The sequence below is a fragment of the Etheostoma cragini genome, chromosome 12 (genome assembly GCF_013103735.1).
Source record: "Etheostoma cragini isolate CJK2018 chromosome 12, CSU_Ecrag_1.0, whole genome shotgun sequence".
Lineage (NCBI taxonomy): Eukaryota > Metazoa > Chordata > Actinopteri > Perciformes > Percidae > Etheostoma > Etheostoma cragini.
The window spans coordinates 19,027,584-19,049,902 of NC_048418.1; the positions used below are offsets into that span (position 1 = coordinate 19,027,584).

At 39.8% G+C, this 22,319-nt stretch overlaps 2 protein-coding genes and 1 long non-coding RNA gene across 4 annotated transcripts in view; 2 read left to right on the plus strand and 1 right to left on the minus strand.

The window, feature by feature from the left end:
- Positions 1-13,507, minus strand: part of LOC117953701 — a 20,099-nt gene extending 6,592 nt beyond the window's left edge. The window contains exons 1-2 of the long non-coding RNA XR_004658662.1: positions 13,438-13,507; positions 6,011-6,014 (exon numbers count right to left, since the gene is read on the minus strand). This is a non-coding gene — a long non-coding RNA (uncharacterized LOC117953701). The remainder of the gene's footprint in view (positions 1-6,010; positions 6,015-13,437) is intronic.
- Positions 2,011-5,525, plus strand: rps15 (ribosomal protein S15). Its single transcript, XM_034886946.1, has 4 exons — positions 2,011-2,122; positions 2,517-2,602; positions 4,224-4,458; positions 5,365-5,525. The coding sequence occupies exons 1-4, from the start codon at positions 2,120-2,122 to the stop codon at positions 5,476-5,478; spliced, it is 438 nt and encodes a 145-aa protein (XP_034742837.1). The 5' UTR covers positions 2,011-2,119; the 3' UTR covers positions 5,479-5,525.
- Positions 6,056-21,203, plus strand: LOC117953615 (dipeptidyl peptidase 9-like). 2 transcript variants are annotated; one of them, XM_034886795.1, is made up of 21 exons: positions 6,056-6,299; positions 7,455-7,544; positions 7,709-7,947; positions 8,191-8,303; positions 8,538-8,711; positions 11,679-11,850; positions 12,131-12,241; positions 12,394-12,522; positions 12,688-12,749; positions 12,836-12,936; positions 14,400-14,577; positions 14,713-14,872; positions 14,994-15,073; positions 15,538-15,690; positions 16,329-16,467; positions 17,450-17,595; positions 17,708-17,854; positions 18,311-18,463; positions 18,834-18,976; positions 19,727-19,838; positions 20,182-21,203. In XM_034886795.1, the coding sequence occupies exons 2-21, from the start codon at positions 7,489-7,491 to the stop codon at positions 20,272-20,274; spliced, it is 2,661 nt and encodes an 886-aa protein (XP_034742686.1). In that variant the 5' UTR covers positions 6,056-6,299; positions 7,455-7,488; the 3' UTR covers positions 20,275-21,203. The 2 variants fall into 2 exon arrangements, with proteins under 2 accessions (XP_034742686.1, XP_034742687.1); XM_034886796.1 differs by having other exon boundaries at positions 11,682-11,850.
- Positions 21,204-22,319: the final 1,116 nt, after the last annotated feature.

Genomic DNA, 22,319 nt, shown 5'->3' on the forward strand with positions numbered 1-22,319 from the left:
TTTTTTTTTTTTTTTTTTGTGTATAAAAAAAAAAGCCAATCTATTTTGCTCAGCTAGTTTTTCTTTCTTTTTTTTCCAGGGATTTTCTTTTTAAATGTGCCAAAGCCCTACTCGTCTTTCTTTTGTCAGTGTTCTTCTGACTCGTTACATTAAGGAAGGTTACTTTTTATTTTTTTGTAAATGCAAAATGAAATTTAAAAGTGAAACCTGAGTTTGAGACCTTTTTAAGAAACTGTTTATTCTCTCGTGTGTGTGCGCCTTTATTCCCTCAGTATTGGTCAGTAACAGACAATAGTAACACCTTTGGTTGTTTGGACAATTGTAGAACAACTAGTCTTACCTTTTCATATTCTGTCTTTTTTTTTCCATTAATTTCACTTTATTTTTTAAGAGAAAATATTTCCTTTATGTGCATTACCAGTCCGACCAGAGTAAAGCTGGTTTTCTTTGGAGTAAAGATGGTGGGGGAGTGGACACAATAATAATTAAGTTTTTAACATTCCAAGCAAGAATACTGGACTCCTTTTATTTTCAGCGTGTAATGTAGTGTGTTAATCACTTTAAAATATTGATATAAAAACCAATCATGCAATTATATTTGATCATTCCAAGATTATTTATGCATATTTGTGATTTCAATGGGGATTGTTTTGTACCTTGACTGAATAACATTTGGTATTGACTATATTTTTTACTGTGGTATATCTTTATGCCAGTGGATTTTTTTTTTTTTTTTTTTATTGAACTGTTTTTTGAATACAGTGTAATAAATATGTGTATTCCTTATGTGTTTTGTAAAATACTGATGTAGTGTTCAGCACGAAGGATGGGTTTTAATTAATCTGCAGCAGTCGGTCAATGTTTAGCTCTGGGTTATTAAAGGTAATTCACAAACATCAGTTAGGATTGGCTTAGGGCAGTCCACAAGTTGCACTATTACTGCACACTTCTGTATAATACTTCCTTACGAAACACACAGTATGTTTTTAAATGCTTGGTGGGGGGGGACTTGGTATCTAGCCATACACATGGTTCTCAAAATGTTCTAAAATTAGATTAGGTTATAACAGAGAACCAAAACAGTTCCAGTAAATGTGTTTTAAGAGGTTTGTTTTATTTAATCTGCACTTTAAGTACAAATGCAGGCACTGGATAAAAGAGTAAAAGTGTCTCTCAAAATATAAATACTCAAGTAAGGTTGAAGTACTTGAGTAATTATATACATAGACAAAGTGGTGGAAGACTTATCCACAACCTTGACTTGAGTATGTGTTCCATTTCAAAATGTTTGTAATGTAAAAATACTTTATTACAAGTAAAATTACAGAATTCAAAATTGGACTTAAGTAAAGAACTCATCAGCAATATGTACAAAACATATCAAAAGTAAAAGTACTTAGTGTGTAAGTAGCATTTTAATGTAGCTTGATAAAGTGGAGATAGTTTTAACTACTTAAGGTAGTTTAGTAAAACTACTTATGGGAAGGTAAGGGGTTAAGTGTAAGGGTGTTTCCCACCAGTTTAATCTCAATGCATCATATTTTATCATCATATGCTTAAATGTGAAATTCAAATCTAAATATGAATTTGTCAAATAAATCCAGTGCAGTTAAAAGTATGAATTTCTATGTTTCTACATCTATATTTCTCCCTAAAATGTAGCCGAGTAGGTATCATCAAATACTAAATCAAAGTACAAGCACCTCAAAATTGTAGTACTTGTAACTGTAAAGTACTTGAGAAAATGTACTTAGTTACTTATTTCCATCTTTGGTCATTTCATTAGTTAGTAAGGTAATGTCCAATAACATTACCATACAGTTTTTTAATGCTTAGTTAGTTTTTTATTCCTTCTGATATGTAGAACTACATGACAAAAAAGGGACACGTTGGTAACCTAGACCGTAAAAATACACTTTAAATTAATTTTTCAGTCTAGTCTATGTTTTGTAAGAAAGTTAACACTTAGCAGAAATTGGGGTTTTTGTACAACACTACCACCTGCTGTTTACAGCGGGATCTACCGCCGGAAGACAACACCGGATGTTTGGCTTAAATCGCGCGATATTAGGCCTAACGAGACTTCTGCCCGTTCTTTTCTCCGGGAACTTCAGGCAAGATGGTAGGTGGTCAATAGAATGTGAACTTGTCAAAATACAATCTATATGCATCTGACCGCTACATTAACTAATTAGGATAGCTAGCTTTGTCATCCGACAGTTCGACTCGTTCACCGGGCATTCAGTAGAAAATCGTTGCTCAGAGTCTCAGATAAATGTATTTTTGCATGCACTGTATTAGCCTAAGCTATGGCTAAGCTAACCCGGTGGTTTAACGTAGTCCGTACCAACAGCTTCACCACAATTGTAATGTCATTGTAGGTCTGAGATGAGTTTCCGTAGCTATATGTTTGCCAGTGACATTTAATTCATTTTTTATTGTATAAGCACTTGGCTAAGTGACAGTGTAAGTGTATAAGATAGCCACATACTAAGGTGCAATGATGTCTCTTTCAGGCAGATACCGAGATCAAGAAGAAGCGTACCTTCAGGAAGTTCACCTACAGAGGTGTGGACCTGGACCAGCTTCTGGACATGTCCTAGTAAGTTAACCACTACCGAGCTTAACCAGCGGATGCTGCATGGTGGTCAGCTGGACCCACTGTAATATTGCCTTTTCTCAGTTTGATTGACTGTACGTGAACTTACACCCTGATTAACAGTCTAATTCTTGTCTTTCTATCCAATGAAGTCTCACCCTTGGTAAAAAAATGTTGCTCCAACATTAGTAATTTAGAGAGATTTACATCCATTCCATCACATAGACCAGTGGGAACCAAACATCTCACGTCCAATCATCGTAACCTCTAAACTAATACAAATTAGACCATGCCCCCCACATAAGATCACGTCCCAGGATCCCCTAGCTCATAGTTTTAGAAGTTAAATAGATGCTTTTTTTTACAGGAAGTATATGAAAATCATTTCCAAATTATTCATCCATACTTTCAATGTGTTACTTTTGGATGGAATTATAATACTAAAAATAAATGGATGTGCAAATTCTGGGATCAAAGTTCCCATGTTACGCTCATTTTCCGGTTCATATTTACATTTAGGGGCTTCTTTATTGTTAAATGTTCTCCTTGTGTCTACCTTGCCCTGTTTTGGTGCCAGCCTTTTTAAGCCCTTGCTCTGGAAAAGTAAAGGCTGTTGTGATTGTTCATTATTTCTGCTTGTGCTCTAGTAGACACTAGCTAGAGCTGCAGGTCAACCAGTCTAGCAGATCCGATTTAGCATCTACACTGTGCTCTCGGAGTCTGTACCATTGTGGACGTTGCGGGTGGGTCGTTCTAAAGGTTGATGCCACGATGAGATTGATTAATACCGGTGTATTAAGATCAATACTATAGTTTCAGTTTCTCTCCAGTATGCACTGTCAAGTCGTGTCACATCTTGTGATTTGATGTTGTTCCGTTACGTGACTCAGCGGCATACAGAGACGGAGCAGAAGAATGGCAGCTAGAAAGAAGACTGTTGTGGGGCTATATTGTCAGGCCGAAAATGAAACTGCAAGCTGTGTAATTTGTAAAAAGGCTGTAAGAGGCAGTGATAACACAACAAATGGATAAAAGTATATGAAAAGTCAGTCCTTGGTTTTAAATTATTAATAATTCAAACGTAAAATCACTAAAACCCTTGCCCTGTATTTACTTGGTATCGGAGCTATACAAAAATATTGCATTATTGCACACAAGAACGGCACTTTCTACCTATCATAGTTGTGAAGTCACAACTGTATGGAGGTCGTGGCGGTTTAAGCATAGAATGTATATAAAGTATGACTATGACCTCACCCATAGGTTTCTAAAGAGTGAAAATGAAGTGGGCAGCTCCCATTGGCTTCCCTGAGCATGGGCTGTGTGCATTTCTGTGGATTGAGTGTTTTGGTACTTTTAAAAATAGTTAAATAGCACCTTGGCCTGCTTTTTATAATCCAAAAAAAGGAAAGTTTTACTTTTTACAATATGGGACCTTTTAGGAGATGCTGGCACTGAATGGACATTACACTGAAAGAGGAAAGGCATTACTTCATCAATTTAACAGGTTCCAAATGAGTGAACTTGAGATGACCAAATTCCAAATACAATTGCCATAAACTGTTCTCCATATTACAAAATATGTAAAAAGCCTCATTGATGATTCTGTCCTTTCTCCGTATAGTGAGCAGCTGATGCAGCTGTACTGCGCCCGCCAGAGGAGAAGGCTGAACCGTGGCCTGCGTCGCAAGCAGCAGTCCCTCCTGAAGCGTCTGCGTAAGGCAAAGAAAGAGGCTCCCCCCATGGAGAAACCAGAGGTGGTGAAGACCCATCTGAGGGACATGGTCATCCTGCCGGAGATGGTCGGATCCATGGTTGGAGTGTACAATGGCAAGACTTTCAACCAGGTTGAAATCAAGGTGAGGTGCTATTAATCAGGTGGGAGGCAGAGCATATGAGTTACTTGCCTTTTGAACTAAGTTGACATTAAAGGTGGAGGTAAATTGCTTTTGTGTATCCAGAGCAGGCTGGCAGAAGTCAGTGCACAAATATGTGCAGTTGGTCTTATTTTGAAGCGGTTTGTTGTTATACAATGTCAGTGTGGTCCTGCACCACGTCCACAAAGCAATTATCTCACATGTATTAATGTCAGGGAAGTAGGTATGAAGTTATAGCTGGGAAGCCATTTTAATCTTGATGTGTAAGAATGCTTTAGAGAGCACAATCACAATTAATGTTAAGAATTGATACTATTAGACAGGTCAAGTATTATCTTACAACAGTTCTGGTATATATGCAGAACTGTACTTGACAAGTTGCTGCAAATGACCACATGATCGATGTGCAACTCAAGTTTTTAATGTAGCGTTGAAAAATGTTTTTGGACAGTGCCTGTGTTATGTGTAGCTTGGTGTTCTGCAAAGTTTCCCAGTTATATGTACTTTGAGTTATTCCATACCTAAAAAAAAAAAAAATATATCCACATGAAAGAAATGGTAATAGTCGGAAAACTCCACCAAAGAATTGAAGTGTAGAATATACCTGTTAACATACGTTTGTTGTGAAGGAGGCAGGGTGTTCCAAAACAATCTAACTGCAGTGTTGTTGTCAACTGGCACTACTTCCAGAGTACACAGACCCCTACCTTCTATCAAAAGCAATAATTTTCTTCTAGATGTTACTTTTGTAGCGCTGTATAAGTGTACATTTAGCTGTAAATATTGTACCTTTTTATATTATGAGTAGCAGCAAATACATTGCTGTTCCTGCAGCTGTAAGTGCTCCTAAGGCATTCGTTTGTACTAATGTGTTTCTCCTCTCTACAGCCTGAGATGTGTGGTCACTACTTGGGCGAGTTCTCCATCACCTACAAGCCAGTCAAGCACGGTCGCCCTGGTATTGGAGCTACACACTCTTCTCGGTTCATCCCTCTGAAGTAGAATGGCTGTATTCTTTGTATAAATAAAAAACTGGCTGCTCCACAAAACTTGTCTGCTTTGCTTCCTTAACATAATATTTCAAAAATGATTGTCCATTTCCTTCTTCAAATTTGAGCTTTTAGCCATTAGCTAGGGTGCCTTGATTAACGGTATGGTTAGCTTTAAGCTAATTTGAAGAATACACAGAATGTGTTTTGCTCAGTTGGTGATGTCAGTTATTTACTACTGGGAAACCTGAATAACATCCAGTAAGTGTGATTGTTTAACTCATGTGAAATTAAGAGCAATTCATAAAAGGATTTTCCTTCATGAAGAACATTTAGAAACGTTAGTTTACAAATGCACACAAGGGTATAATTTGAAAAATACAGTGTGTAATGGCTGGGTACCTTACTGGAACCCTACCAGTCCTGCTTTAAAACTGTTTTTCTTTGGCTGTCTCATCCGGGTGGAATTTTACATGTCAAACGTTTGCCATACAACTGCACAAGTTAATACGCAGTGCAAGGTAATACATAAAGGGTTAAAGTACATTTCTGATGAATAACAGGACTCGGTATTTGGATAAAGAACCCTCCTGCCACATTCCGCGCACCACTGAACGCCCCCTTTGCGCGGCAGTGCGGCCCTGAAAAAGTACCGGTGTGCACTTCAACAGGGATAAGGTTCCTGTTCTTCTTTTCGATCTGAACGCCAGCTAGCTAAAATTTGTGTGTGGCCGCTTTGGGCCATGGATACAACCTCTAGCAGTTGCACAATCTGTTTATTGTCACCAAGCTAATACAGTATACAACTTGGTTAAAGAAACAGTGGTCATATCGGTAAGTGTTTTTCATCATTTCAGCTTGTTTTGTAGAGACAGTCGGCTAAGCGTCTGTTTTTACAGAATCCAAGCAACCGCTATTAGCGGCTCGCTAGCTTCTAGCTAGCTAGCTAGCTAACGGTGGCTCCAGAGCGAAAATGACAGAAGAGATCTGTCAGTTCAGAATGTAAATAAGTAAGAGGTGATAAACATAAACACGGTTGGTTCACTGTCATTCTCTTACGTTTTGTGGTTTTGTCGTTTATTGCCAAATGTAACTAACGTTAATACCGTTTAAAATGTTTACGCAAATGAATTTGCCGGTGTTTTTCCCAGTGTGTTGAAATTCGAGAACAAAGATCTGTTGTAACGTCAGGCTAGCTAACTGTTTATACTAACGTTAATTAAATTCATTTTTTATGTTCAAGTGGCTTTATTGGTAAAAGTTTCAAGAACAATGTTGGCAAAGCTCTGAAATACAATTTTCCAAATATTCGAATAGTAATATGAACATTAACATAACATTAAGATTGATTTATGTTCATGATATGGCTAGTATATCTTGTGTGTATTTGTTTGTGTTTATGTGTATGTGCGTGCGCGATCGCACGTGCGTATGTGCATATGTGCATATATTTGTGATCTTTGTTGAATTGACTCTTTAGCTGGTGACTCATTAGTAATTATGTTGGTTGGTGTATTTGCTATGAGCAAAGTGTTTCTTAACAAAGATCTAACGTGCCTTGTCACACTTTCTTAACACTATCTAGAAAGGGACTTTTCAGAATATATGATTTTTTTCCCCCGCTTTTGCATTATACACAGAAGGATAAAGGAAGGAATGTGGGGTCTTCCCTGTTCCCTGTACTTCAGTTGAAGCAGAGTCAGAGAAATATCCGTCCAATGCATGAGAGACTTAATAGGAATTATACTTCTTTAGTGTAACTTTGGTCTGTAGTTATGGCTACATGTTTCTGAGTCAGTTGACTTTAAGTCGTCAAGAAAGATTACGTTTTTCCTCTTCTCATTAATGCACATTGTGTTGTATTTATGTCTTCTCAGACAAAAGTATGTTGATATCTAGCTGTCATAATGAGGCTGTGCCCCTGTTTACTCTATTTGTTTTTTCTGTTTTGGAGTTTGAATGGTTCTTAGTACCGTACTTTGTTCATAGGTTACAGATCGGCGTGAGGTGTGTTGACCTGTGAATGCCTAGAGTCAAGAAGGTCAAACTTTGTGACAATAACGAGGGTATCTGGAAAAGGTAAAGTATAAGAGCCATTTTATATCTCCATTAACTGCTTTAATGCTTAGGAAGAATGATAATTAAATGATTTACTTTAACCAATTCCATTCCAAAATGCACAAGTGCAGTTTTGTCTGGATTTCGGCACCTCTTACCAATTATTTTCTAATGTCAACATCCAGCTGTGTGACAGTGAGCATGGCGGCTGTGGACGGTCTTTCGGACAGCACCGAGGTGGTGGAAATGGAGGATGTCCCATCTCAGTTCTTTGTGGAGAAACACTCTTGGGAGGGCCTGCGTGACATTATCCACTGTAGCAGGAAGTACTCTGGCATGATCGCCAACAAGGCTCCCCATGACTTCCAGTTTGTGCAGAAGAAGGACGAGAATGGACCCCACTCCCACCGGTTGTACTACCTTGGTAAGCGATTGATGCTTGATGATGGGGCACAAAGTCCCCTGCATCAGCTTATGATATGTATTTTCTGTATACTCCTCCTTTGTACTCCTTACACTAGACCTGAGTCATTTTTACTGCTGTAGGCTAACTAATTGCCTTGTGACATTAAAACAATCACTCTGCCAAATTTCTCCGTAGCACAAGCTTTCTTCTTAGTTTTGTGTTGTTGAAATTGCCTTTGTTTGTTTTCTGTGTGTTCCCCAGGAATGCCTTATGGAAGCAGAGAGAACTCATTGCTCTACTCAGAAATCCCCAAGAAGGTCCGCAAAGAGGCCCTCTTAGTGTTGTCATGGAAACAAATGCTCGATCACTTCCAGGTGATTTCCCCCTCTACCCGTTCTTGCAGTGCGGTTACCAAACAGCACAGCGTGATGTCTCACAATTTGTTGTCATTAAGCAATGTTTAATAATTTGACTATAGCATTTTACTTGGAGATAAGCAGTCCCAAAAGCTGTGGCAGAATCGCGTCTAGGAACCTGAGAAAACATGTACATAAAAAAACTCTTTTAAACTATTGATACAATGTTGTGCACACTGTTGGTTCTCCAAGGCTACACCGCACCAGGGGGCTTACTCTCGGGAGGAAGAGTTGCTGAGAGAGCGTAAACGTCTCGGAGCATTTGGTATCACCTCTTATGATTACCATACCCAGACGGGCCTATTCCTCTTCCAGGCCAGCAATAGCCTCTTCTACTGTCAGGATGGTGGCAGCAATGGCTTCATTGTGAGTACACTGATGTTTTCTTCTTCAATTTAGAATTCTAAATTGATACTCAGGACACATTTCATTCGGAGCAAGGTAAAGGTCTGCAAGTACACAGTTCCACAGTGCAACTAAGTGGTGTGTGACGGGCAGTGTTGGGCAAGTTACTTCCAAAATGTAATACATTATAGATTACTAATTTCTGTGTGTTACTAATTTCCAGGCAGAAATGCCTGGCAGGTGCTTACAACTGTCATTTGCGAGTACTTAGTTATATTACAATATTACTCTCTCAGAATTGTAAGGCTTTACACTACTTTTGCGTTACTTTTGAGTTCCTTTCACCAAAATAACAGCGGAAGTAGACTTTGATTTAGGAGGTAGCTTGTGAATTTTACCGCAAGATCCACAAAGTCTCGTCTTTTTCCACTTTAATACATCATTATTTATTCATAATATTTTGTATTATTAATCTGAATCTGCATTTTAACAAAAACTTTAAAATAAACAGTGAAGTAAAACTTATAATAGGCTTACTTGACTCAAGAAGTATAAAGTAGGAGAAAATGAAAATACTAAAAGTTAAAAGTAGCCTACCTTACAATTGTATTGAAGTACAGTGTAGTTGTACTGTTCACCGCTGATAGAATGTAATGCTAATATTTAAAGGTAGCAAGCCTAAACATTTATTCCCTACATGTTTATATCTGTCAGCTGGTTGCTGACATACCGTCACTTGTTGGGACACAGATGTTGTCCGCACCACCTCTGGTTCTGGCTCTGACCACGGCAACAGTGACGGGACACCTTGCTTCAACGCAGCACAAAAAAGTCCTGAAAAAATAATGTCCGTCCCGCAAATGTATCCGTCTCTGCAGTCCTTTCAACAACCGAATTCCTGCAACAGGAAATAACACTCACAGACTTTATACTTTGCCAAAATGTTTCATGATGTTGGTGAATTAAAAAACAACAACAAACACAACAAAATGCCGGGTTAAAATGCGTTGTGTTATCAAGATTGTACCGGGTATAATATTACTGAAATTGTATTAATAATGTGTTATATTACTGCGGTACAGTAAAAAGGAAAACATTACTGTTATTGCTGTAATTACTCCTACACTGGCGCCGGAGCTAGTACATTTGTACCCTAACTTACATAACAGAAAGGATGTCATCAATCTGCTGGGAGGAGATGTCAAGGCATTTTTTGTTTTCATAGTAATTGTTATTCTGTCTTTCTGGAGTTAGATGTTTTGGTAGTAAGTATGTTAAATTTATACTTTTACTGATCTGCTAGTGGCACCATGCTCGCAATGGATGATGCATCATTTGATCCCATGTAGCTCATGAGTTGCTTATAAGGATCGGAAAATCAGCTTTCTAAACTCCTGCCGACTGTCCTAGCCTAGGGTAGCAAGCCAACCATGTTTCAAATGTAAACATCACAGTAAACACTTAGGAAAAGGTGGAGAAGATTTCATGACTACAAATTGCTCATCAGCAGGTCGACACGGAATCCGGGATGCAGAATTCTCCATAATTTTTTAGATGTTAAACAAACATAAAAATTGAAAACAGAATGTTAACACCTCTCCACCCCAAGCAGAAAAAACAGTTTGCTAAATTCTGCAGATTTTCATTCTGGATCCCCGGTGAAAATTGTTAAAAAGAGAATCTGCAGATTACCTTTGGGTCTGCTCATCAGGATAGGAAAATCAGAGTAAACACAGAGGAAAAGTTAAAGATGGATATGATCCCGACTTTGGAGATGGGCGGGACAATCTCTGTTTGTCTATACAAATGACAGCTCTGCTGTGCGTGTGTGTGTGTGTGTGTGTGTGTGTGTGTGTGTGTGTGTGTGTGTGTGTGTGTGTGTGTGTGTGTGTGTGTGTGTGTGTGTGTGTGTGTGTGTGTGTGTGTGTGTGTGTGTGTGTGTGTGTGTGTGTGTGTGTGTGTGTGTGTGTGTGTGTGTGTGTGTGTGTGTGTGTGTGTGTGTGTGTGTGTGTGTGTGTGTGATGTTTGTGTGTCACAGACAGGCAGGCAACAAGTCGTTAGTGTCCTTTGTTCATAACCCTGATTGCCTGATGAAAAAAGAGCATGCTGGTCCGGGCCTTGAGGCTGCAATACCGCTTGCCAGACGGCTGAACAATCTGTAGTTGGGGTGGCTGGGGTCCCTGATAATCCTGCGGCCGTTACTGACATTTGTTGTAAGTCTGTCCATTTGTACTGTCATTTCCATGGTTGTACATTTGAACAAACACAACTCTTATTTTAAAACATCAAGAGGGAGCTCAAGCAGGAATCAAAGCAGAGTGAATGCCTCCTCTCTGCACCTCACCACACCTAAAGCGTGATTCATGGTTCTGCGGAGGCCCCACGCATAGCTTTCGCCGTAGCCTACGTAAGTGGGCGGAAGTTTATACTTCATACGTAGGTGTGTGTGCGTCGATCTCATTAAGAGAATCGCAAGGTCGGCATGTGTTGGGGGGAGTGTGTGGTAGAGCGAGTGAGAGAGGGACGTTGATTAGCTTCGGAGAGAGTACCGACTCTAGAGGCATAGTGGGAGAAACAAAGTGTCTCTCCTGTGCTTTCTGACCAGAGTGGGAAATCTGTAGCAGGAAAAGTTAACCCTCTTCTTGATATCATCTTGTTTATGGAGAAGCAGAACCAGGAAATGAGTTGATGGAAATATTCGGGGGAAATGCTACGCTATCAAACAATGGCCGAGCGACCTGAGTCACCGCAACGTGTGGTTACATTTTTAGTGAGGTGCACCTCACAAAGGGTCGGTATCTCCACCTACCTAGGACGTAGCCAAGGTGTAGATTTAACTCAGAAGCATAAATCACGCTTAACTGTGCTCATTGTACCTTTCCTGTCTTTAAAACTGTCTAATGCTTGTATCAGGTCTCTCCTGTATCTTTTTATCCAAAAGTCACTCTTCTGTTTGCCTTGGACTAAGCTTGTGTATGTTGGTTTTAGCAGTCTGCTCCTGTAAAGCCCGTGGAGATCAAGACCCAGTGCTCAGGGACCCGCATGGACCCCAAGATCTGCCCTGGAGACCCTGACCTCATAGCCTTCATCAACAATAACGACCTGTGGATCGCCCACATTAAGACTGGCGAGGAAAAGAGGCTCACTTACTGCCACAAAGGTCCGAAGGCAATAAAATGGCATGCAATAAGTAGCTTCACATGCTTAGATATCCTCTTTAACATACCATAGAGCTGTGAATGAAAGAAAAGATTGTTTTAATTTTGACGCTAGACGATACTAGATTGTTTTGTATATTTCCATTACCTTCTTATAGTACAACATGGAGAGAAATTACCACTGAGATGCTTTATTCTATCCTATCTTTTATTTCAAAAATGTACAGTTAAGCACACATGGATGTAAGCTTTTCCCTCCTAATTTATTAAAAAAATGTCCAGGTGTGGATAATGTTAAGGAGGACCCTAAGTCTGCAGGAGTAGCAACATTTGTCATCCAAGAAGAGTTTGACCGTTTCACTGGCTACTGGTGGAGTCCCTCAGCAGTGGAAGGTATTTGTTATGCCTTTTGATGATTACATGACTTTTTTAAACATGCAGATTTCTTTTAACCATATAGTTTCACCTCCATCTGTAGGAGTGGTTATTTTTGAGTTTGCATTATTTTCTGTGTACACTAATGATTCTTTGTCTCCCCCTGTCAGACCCTAATGGAGGTAAAACAGTGTACCTGCTGTATGAAGAGGTGGATGAGACAGAAGTAGAGATTATTCATGTTCCATCTCCAGCACTGGAGGAGCGGAAAGCAGACGCATACAGATATCCCCGTACAGGTCAGTGTAGCCCAGTTCTGTCTACACACACACACACACACACACACAAACACAGACCACTCACTCACTCACTCACTCACTCTCGCTTTTGGATCAATGACTTTTTGGGATCAGTGAATTGGTTTATTGTCTATTTTATATTTTCCTTTATTTCTTTATTTATAGGTAGCAAAAATCCCAAGGCTACCCTTAAAATGGCAGAAATCAAGACAGACCATCAAGGAAGAGTAAGTCTTTCGCCATCTTTGTTAGTCTTTTCCTCTTCTCCAAAATTATAATTAGGTGTTCCTAATGTGTGTTTATGGTTGAACAGATTGTGAGCATGCAAGATAAAGAACTGGTCGTCCCCTTCTCCTCCTTGTTTCCTGGGACAGAATACATCGCCAGAGTAGGATGGACGAGTGATGGAAAATAGTAAGTGTTACTCTCAAATTCTTGACTCTGTTGACTTAATGACTCTCAAAATAAACCACCAGAACGAAGGTATACAGCCTGGTATTGGCACTAATATTGTGGCATGAATAAGGATACATACAAATAATATTTTCTTTTACATTTAAAAAACAGACAAAAAACTGGTTGTAAGGGTTCATGTATTTGTTGTTCAAACTTTTTGGTGCACACAGAATACACACAGAATGCACAGTATGTAGATTGATGAACATTAGGTGGAACCAAAGTTCACAAGCTCGAGTTCTTCCCGGAAACTCATCCAACATGCTAACACACGAGTGGGTCACCTAGATGTGCAATGATCGGGATGATAAGTGTGTTGCTTTGAATGTTGTTCAATGTTTGAATGTGCTTTGAATGTTTGAATATAGCCATGAGGTACAAATTTAAACAATCCTCCTAATACACAAGAAGACACAAAAGTGTTCCTTATTTTATTTTTTTATAACAAAAATAGTTTACCAAAGTTGCCAGTGGGCAAAATGCGACCTCAGCCCCCAGCAAGAGGATTGTGTCTGTCTTTGACATCTTCACTACTGTTCAGAATAAATTAAAAGAAACGTATTCTAATGCATTTTTTTTTCCCGTTTTACCAAACTCACACCAAACCATGACTCCTAGTTCGAGATGGTCCGATTCCGTATTTTGCTTCCCGATACCGATTCTGATACCTGAACCTGCGTATCGGTCCATACCGAGTACTGATCCGATACTCCTAGTGACCCTGTTTCCATCCAGGTCCACGAGGACCTGGGAGTTTGCATTTACAATAAACTAGACAAAAAAAAGCCTATATTTTCTGAGGAAGCTGAGGTCCTTCTAACATCTGCCAGACAATGTTAAAGATGTTTTATAAGTCGGTGGTGGCCAGTGCTGTCCTTGCTGTTGTGTTCTGGGGAAACAGCCTTAGGTTAGCAGACGCCAACAGACTCAACAGAAAGACTGATCCGCAAGGCCAGGGACGTTGCGGGGGTGGAGCTGGACTCTATGGCGGCAGTGTTGGCGAGGACAATGTTGTCCAAGATTGGTGCCATCTTGGACAACATCTCCCAGCCACTCCATCACACAATAGTCAAACATTGAAGTACATTCAGTGCAAGACTCATTCCACCTTGATGCCTCACAGGAAGTCATTACCTCCATATTTTTCTTACTTCTATTTTGTTAACATATTTCATATTTAATTGTATTTCTTATTTCTATTTGTTCTGATAATTTCTCTATATGTTTCTACTCAAGAAGGGATCAAGTAACAAACTGAACTGGCCCCTGAGAAGCTTTGAAGTATATTGATTGATTGATTGATAAAACAGAACCCTGACATTTGTGTACTGTTCCATTTCTAGTCAATGGGCAATTATGCTTATGTTTATGGTTTTTGTATGTGCAATATTTTGAGTTGTGTCTGCTCTGTGTCCCCCTAGTGGCTGTGCAGTGCTTCTGGACCGCAGCCAGAGAAAACTACAGCTGGTCCTGCTACCTCCAGCCCTCTTCATCCCTGTCACGGATGACCCAGCTCAGAGGCAGGAAAGTGTGGAGGCCGTGCCCAAAAACACACAGCCATATATAATCTATGAAGAGACCACAGACGTCTGGATTAATGTAGGTCTTTCCACATGGTACACCTGCTGGCTGCTTTATACCTAATGTCTTTCCTTTTAATAATTAACTAATTGTTATGGTTGTGAATGCTGTAGGTGTTTCTATCAGTGACTGACTGTTCTTCTCTTCCCTCAGGTTCATGATATATTCTATCCCTTTATTCAAACAACAGAAGATGAATTTACTTTCATTTGGGTAAATGAGTCTAAAACAGGTTTCAGCCATCTGTATAAAATCACATCGCTGTTACAACCAGGCTGCTACCATTGGACGGAGGACTACCAACACATAGAGGGTAAGAGGCTAAGACATGGTTCTGCATTTATTTAAATATGATCCTATCAGAAAATCCCAGTTTACGTCAGAGTGCTCGATATGTCAAGAAGCATGTTGATGTTGTTATCTGTTTTTGGCAGGAGACTTCAAGTGTGCAATCAAGGAGGAGGTTACATTGACCAGTGGAGAATGGGAAGTGCTAGCAAGACATGGTTCCAAGGTTAGAAAACGTCCATCAGTGTATAGATTCATACCTATAAAAGATATACAGGTGTTTAGAGTGCATTCAGGACGTATTTACATATACTTTGTTCCGGTGACTCTGTACCTCAACTCATTGACTTTGACATCAAACAATAATGAGCTTAAGGTCAAACTCAACTAGCTAACTAACTTTTAATTTAATGATAATTACATCTACATCAAGTAAAGTAATTGTGCTGAATATTATTGTTCTGTCCACTGTCCTAAAACTAGGGCACTAGGTATTAAAACAAATGCTGCATTTCTCATCCAGAGTGGATATGAACTGAAAAACTGAAAGACACCAAGTTTACATCTGGTATCCCCTAAAAATTTATTTAAGTCCTGCTGAACTGAAGAGTTTGCTGTACCTCACAGAATCATGCCTCCGCCTTGCTGCTCTTGTCTTTTCATCTTCCTTTCATGTTTCTCCTTGTTTAGATCTGGGTGAACGAGGCAGCAAAGTTGGTGTACTTCCAGGGCACCAGAGACACTCCTCTGGAGCACCACCTCTACGTGGTCAGCTATGACTCGCCTGGAGAGGTGGTCAGACTAACCAAGCCTGGCTTCTCTCATAGCTGCTCTGTTAGTCAGGTAAAACCATTCTTTTGTTGACCTACTCAGCCAAATACACACATGCACATTTCAATAATGCATTCATTTATTTTCTCATCCAGCTGTTTGTCTATCCATATTGCAGCTCACCCAACAAACAATGGGCTTTACAGATATTTATATAAATGCTTTAGTAAGAGGAAATGGAAGAAATTTTTTCCCCACAACATGGTTAAAAGAGATGATGTCCAAGTGTGAATGTAAGGGCTATATGCAAGTTTTTATATGAACCTAAAATAGAACTCAAAACAGTGATTTAAAGCTGACAGGCTACTGGGTTAACCTAAACGGTGCTGGGATTAGTGCAGAAAATAGAAGATGTGAAATAGTTTGTGGCATATTAGAGAGACAACTTTCCCTGAAAGCTACTGTAAAACCTGAGGAAAGCTTCCAGGGATTGATTGGATAGTCTGCAGTATATGGGATAAATGTTTTCTGGCCGTTGGCAGTATTTTACACCAACAGTAGCTCAAGTTGGGCTTTTTAACACAGAACCTGGTATACAATTGCATCCCCTCATCACTCAGTCTTTTCATTCCTTCCTTGTCAGTTCTATTTTGTTCCTAATTCTTTTTATGTATATTATTTGAATCTCTCTCCCATCTTTTATTCTGCAGAACTTTGACTTTTTTGTCAGCCACTTCAGTAACGTGAGTACGCCTCCATGTGTTCACGTCTACAAACTGACCAGCTCGGAAGGTGACCCTCTACTTCGCGTGGTACCTGAGTTCTGGGCCAGCATGATGGAATCACCAGGTAAACGGGACGTGATGTAACCAACCTCCATACAGTAGTTCCCTGATTGATTCAATTTGCACTGTTTGCACTAAGTTTCTCTTAGACGGCTGTCTGACCAAGTTTGAAGGTTGCCCGCTATCTGGGGTTTTATTTTTGGAACAATCAATAGAACTGAGTCTGTAGGGGAAAGTTGAGGTCTGGTTTTGATTAGATCAAGGACGGTCGGTTCAATCCACAGCGGCGTCCTCCAGACAATCCTGACAGCAATCAGATAATATGGTGCTCAAACACTTTTTCTCATCACGAGCAATTTGTGTCAGAGTTGATTGTCGTTTATCATTCATTAAAAGTGCCAGGAGTGAGATTGTAATTCTTTACAGTGGGTGGCTGTGGCTCTCAGGAGGTAGAGCGGTCATCTACCAATCGGAAGGTCAGTGGATCCCTGGCCCCTGCAGTCTACATTAGGGCTGGGCAATATAATGATATTATCGATATTGTGATATTAGACTAGAATATGGGCTTAGATTTTGGATATTGTAAAATTATAATATATTAAGTGTGGTCTTTTCCTGGTTTTAAAGGCATTAGAGTAAAGGGATGTCATTTTCTGAACTCAGCAGACTGTTCTAGCTGTTCTATTATTTGCCTTTACACACTTTGTCATTAAATCAACATTGCTGATGATTATTTATCAAGAAACTCATTGTGTAAATAATATTTTGTTAAAACACCAATTGCCAATCCTACAGTATTGTTGAAATATCAACATCAAGTTATATGGTCAGGAGAAGGTGGCACCTTGTAATGGTAGCCTCGGCCACCAGTGTATGAATGTCAGTGTGAATGGTGCCTGTACTGCAACATATTACACAGTTAGTGTGCTTTAGTGTATGGTTTTGCAGATCCATTGCTTTTAAGTTCCACTAGAACTTGACCCACAATCCCTGATAGTTTTAGAACATGCTAATCTGACGACCACATGTGTTAATCGGTCTTCCAGGTTGCCCGGGAGATTACAATCCGCCTGAGATTTTTGACTTTCCAGGGAAGTCAGGCTTCCAACTTTATGGGATGGTGTACAAGCCTCACAACATGCAGCCTGGCAGGAAACACCCTACTGTTCTCTTTGTGTATGGAGGCCCACAGGTTCGTGGATATGTGTTTGAATTGGGTGTGTGTCCACAAAATGTTGTTTTGAACCTATATTACTGTGTTAATAAAAAAATCATTTAGGACACCATTTTGCATGTGTATCCAGGTGCAGCTGGTGAACAACTCCTTCAAAGGCATGAAGTACCTCCGCCTGAACACGCTGGCCTCTCTGGGCTATGCTGTGGTCGTCATTGATGGGAGGGGTTCCTGTCAGAGGGGCCTTGAATTTGAAGGAGCACTGCAAAACAAAATGGTAAAGTAAGAGTCAGATAATGAAATTACTGTAATACACTAAGAGAATTGAATTTTGATGACTAAATTAATAATTAATACATTCTAATACGATCCAATACAACTTTGTCAGTTTACACTAAAATTAATTTGCCCCCCAGCAGCCCCGCTAAAAAAAGAAAAATAGACACAGAGTTAAATAACAATTACTCTTATAGTACAAAGAGGAAAACACATCAACAGCCATGACAAAGAAACATGTTTCACGATATCCTTGGATCCAGATTTTGGTTTAGCAACAGGACAGACTGATGGATAAAAGGGTTCTTGAGCCTGTTGTATCTAAACGAAGGGACTCTTAATTGCCTGTTAGTAGGCAGAAGTTGGTATTCATAAATACTATGGTTAAATAGCATAAAATACATGCCAGGTTAAATTACACTCTAATGCATTCTATAATCTGCCTTTGTCTCTTCAGGGTCAGGTGGAGATTGAAGACCAGGTGGAGGGGCTGCAGTATGTGGCGGAGAAGTTTAACTTTGTGGACCTGAGTCGCGTTGCCATTCACGGCTGGTCCTATGGAGGTTTCCTCTCTCTCATGGGGCTCATTCAGCGACCCAATATCTTCAAGGTTAGGATGATTTATCATCCTTCAGGCCTTCATAAAAGAATAAACCATATACACACTTTCTGTCAGGGAGCATTCTCTGCTGTCTCTTTTAGCAAGTAATAAAGTATACCATTGCTATGTATACCCGTTCATTCCCGTTACAAAACTGGACATGATGTAGTTGCCACTTACATCCACAGGGTGTCTATGTTGTCCAATGTGTTGGTAAATATGCGTCATACAGTAAGGATATCTGCACATGCATCCCTGTGCTAGAGGGATTGAAGTTAAATTTGTATACCAGTCCCCACTTTTCCACAGTAAAATACTATTTTTCTATTCTTTATTTTTACTATCTTTTCCATCTGACTACATTGTGCTTCCCTGCCAGTTGGCTATCGCAGGTGCCCCGGTGACTGTGTGGATGGCCTACGACACCGGCTACACAGAGCGTTACATGGATGTGCCTGAGAATAACCAGCAGGGCTATGAGGAAGGCTCTGTGGCACTGCACGTGGACAAGCTGCCCAGCGAGTCAGTACACACATTTGTACCATTTTAGAAGTTTAGTGCTTGAGACTTCCAAATATTTCTCGGCCTAAAATGTGACTTACAACTTTGAACCTTCTGAACTGAAAGCAATACTTTAAGAAAACGTGTCCATGCCTGTATGGCTAGTATTTTTTTTTTTAATGCACTCTGAGGTATGTACACGTTGGTGTAATGTTCCTTCCATTGCTACTTGAAAATGAAAACAAACAGATTTCTGCTCTCTTTTTTATCACCAAAGTTATTCAAATCTGGAAAGGTGTAAAATTAAGATTTGAAGTGGGCAGGCTGAGTGCCAGTTAGCCTCAGTTTTTAGGGACCGAAAACCCCCGAGGGCCTGACTAAGAGCATGTTGGTGCACTGCTCTTGGATGCTGAAATCAAACTAAAGAGTCTCTGAAGCCCTGCAGTTGCAATATTTCACCTTTCTATAAATGTGTCAAAATCAGTGAAGGCGTTCCCTGTTTTAAATCATAAAGGAATGGGGGGTCTTTCACTTTTGGCTAACATGTGTTATGTATGTCTTTTTATTTAATTCCATTTTATTTATAGTGTACAGTCAAAACAGAACTTATCCCAGGACAGTTGAAAAAATAAAGTAGTTCTAGACCAAACTATCATTTACAAAAAAACAATTCCACCAGGACAATGCACTTGTTGCGACAGTGGCATTGAAAAAAACTTTTATTGTATGGAACCCTTTCAATTTGTAACCATGTAATTCTTGTCATTTCAGGCCCAACCGTTTGCTGATTCTCCATGGATTTCTAGATGAGAATGTCCACTTTTTCCACACCAATTTCCTAGTGTCACAGATAATCCGAGCTGGGAAGCCCTACCAGCTTCAGGTTAGCATCACAAGCCGTATTCCACCCACTAAACACATCTTTCTAAAGTAGCCATATGAAATCTCTCTATACTAGCATTAACATAATTTACATACCTTTTCATCATACATGTCTATGTGATCTTGGGAGTCTGCACTACCGAAAATGTACAAATCCAATAGAAAATGTGTTTAATATATTGTCTTAGAACACTGTAATGTTAAGTGGTAGTAAAATACAACAGATGAATCAATGTCAGGATTCTATATGAAGAACTCCATTTGTTGTAAAAGCACATTTTACAGGATCCAGACCTGTAGAACACGTCAGTCTGTAATTTGGTTGTCCTGTTTCAATTTTCTAGGTATACCCCAACGAGCGACACAGTATTCGCTGCCCTGAGTCTGGCGAGCACTACGAGATAATGCTGCTGCACTTTCTACAACAATACCTCTGAAATAAGACAAGGGAGAAGTGAAGTCTTGTTTCCCTTCTGTCCTCTTTTACCCCTCCTGCTCCCTGCCCATCTTTACTCTCCCTGACCTCTTCACCCCTACCCTAGTCCCTAACTGTTCACCCTGTCTTCAAGAGAACGTCTCCTCTTTACTTCCCTCTTTTGTGCTCTCTGTCTCTCGTTCTTACTCGCTGTGTATCCTTCATGCCCTCCGCCCTGTGTACAGTCTGGGCTAGGGTTTACGAGTACAGAGGTTTGTTGTCTCACCCTGAGAGCTGAACAAAGACAAGGACATAAAGAGAAACATTTGCAGGCTGTGTCACGTGTGTGTCACCCATGTCCACATCTCTGCAACCATGATGGGTTTTTGCCAAATGTTGTTTTTCTCCCCTGCTCTACCTGTTTTGTTCACTTGAGTCAGTGGTAGGAACAGGGTTACAGTTCACAGATATGAAATGAAATCTAGACGCATATTTACAGACATGAGCTCACTTAAATGCAGTTTGTCTCATGCAATCACACATAATTACACATAGAATTGCAATGTCTATACATAACGGGAGTACGTACCTTGCAGTTTGTGTAATGATGAAGAAAGGAAGAAAACGGAGACTCTTCCTCTGTCCACTTGTTTTAAGCGTGTGTTTAAAATAAAATATTTTATGGATTTTATTCTTTTTTAATGAGTGCTGACTTAAGCCGCTCATTGACACTCTTGCCGTTCTTTCCCCTCACATTACATTGCTCGAGATGTCTGCTTGCCTTCTCAACACGTAATTTATATTTGCCAAAGTACCTCTTGACTCTTTATCATGCTGGTATTTCCTTTTTTACTGCAATAAAGACAACAGGAGGGTGAGCACTGGAGTCTTACAACAGCTTTGTACCACCGGAATACAATTTGTAATGAATAAATGTATGAATCAATCACATGCTCCTTTTGTACTGCATTTGTCTTATTCAAGCAGTTGCAAGTTTATGCATCTTCTATAGTTGTGGGATGTGTTCTGTTAAATGTTTGGCAGGGTGCAACCAGGCTCTCTGCACTCATCTACACTGTGTTTTCTAATACTGATATTCCACCTAACTGAAAGCTCCACCACTGCTGCAACAAAATTGGCTTACAAGCACTCTACCTCTTGCACGAGTGAAGCAGCAGATGCTTGGCGGCGGTTTTGTCCCCTTCCTTTGTAGATTGCACAATTGCCATAGTAATTCATTAATAGGGTACTCCTCATAGGTGTTCAACTCAAGCAATACGTTTCAGTTTTAATAAATGTTTTGTCAGGGTTAGTCAAAGTATTTTTGTGGCGGTTTTGGTTTGTTCTGTCAGTAAAGTGTTAACACATCTTTTTATCGGCAGGTAACAAGGGAATTCACCTATTGTGTGCCAGCCAGCCAGCCGGGCATTGAGTTTGCCATTGACTGGCTACATCGATACGCTGAAGGGAGAGGTCAGTTCAGAGCACGCTCCAGCAGATCAGCTGTTAGAGGTGGATCCTGGGCCAGTTGCCAGTGCCCGCAGGATCAGTAGGGTTGATGCACCTTAACAGTAAGCCTGACAAGGAAACAGAAAGTGGCACAGTGAAACATTGAAGCTGACACCTTAAAGCTTCTGAAGTTTGCTTCCAAATTATATAACTAATCTGATAAAGAGATACCAGAGATCTGCCACGTGTGGCTCAAAGACATGGATTGGTTCTACTTTATGTGTTTGTGCCTGCAGGTGGTTTACAAAGAAAGTCTTACTACCCAGACAGGTTTGGTTAGATAAGATCAAAATGACGTGTTCAGTTAAACAGAGCATTAATTGGACAAAGGAAAATCAAAGACAAATCTTGATTGTTTTGCATGAAAGCATCAATCTATGAACAATTTGAAATGTTAACCAAGGTAAACAACAAATTAAACACATTTTCCCCCCACCAGCCAAACCAATTTCTCCATTTAAGGGAAGGGATTGCATTAGCTATTGACAAAATGTATTATTAAAGAAAATCCACGAGTATCTTATCCATTTCTTTGAAATCTACTTTTTTCCCACACAA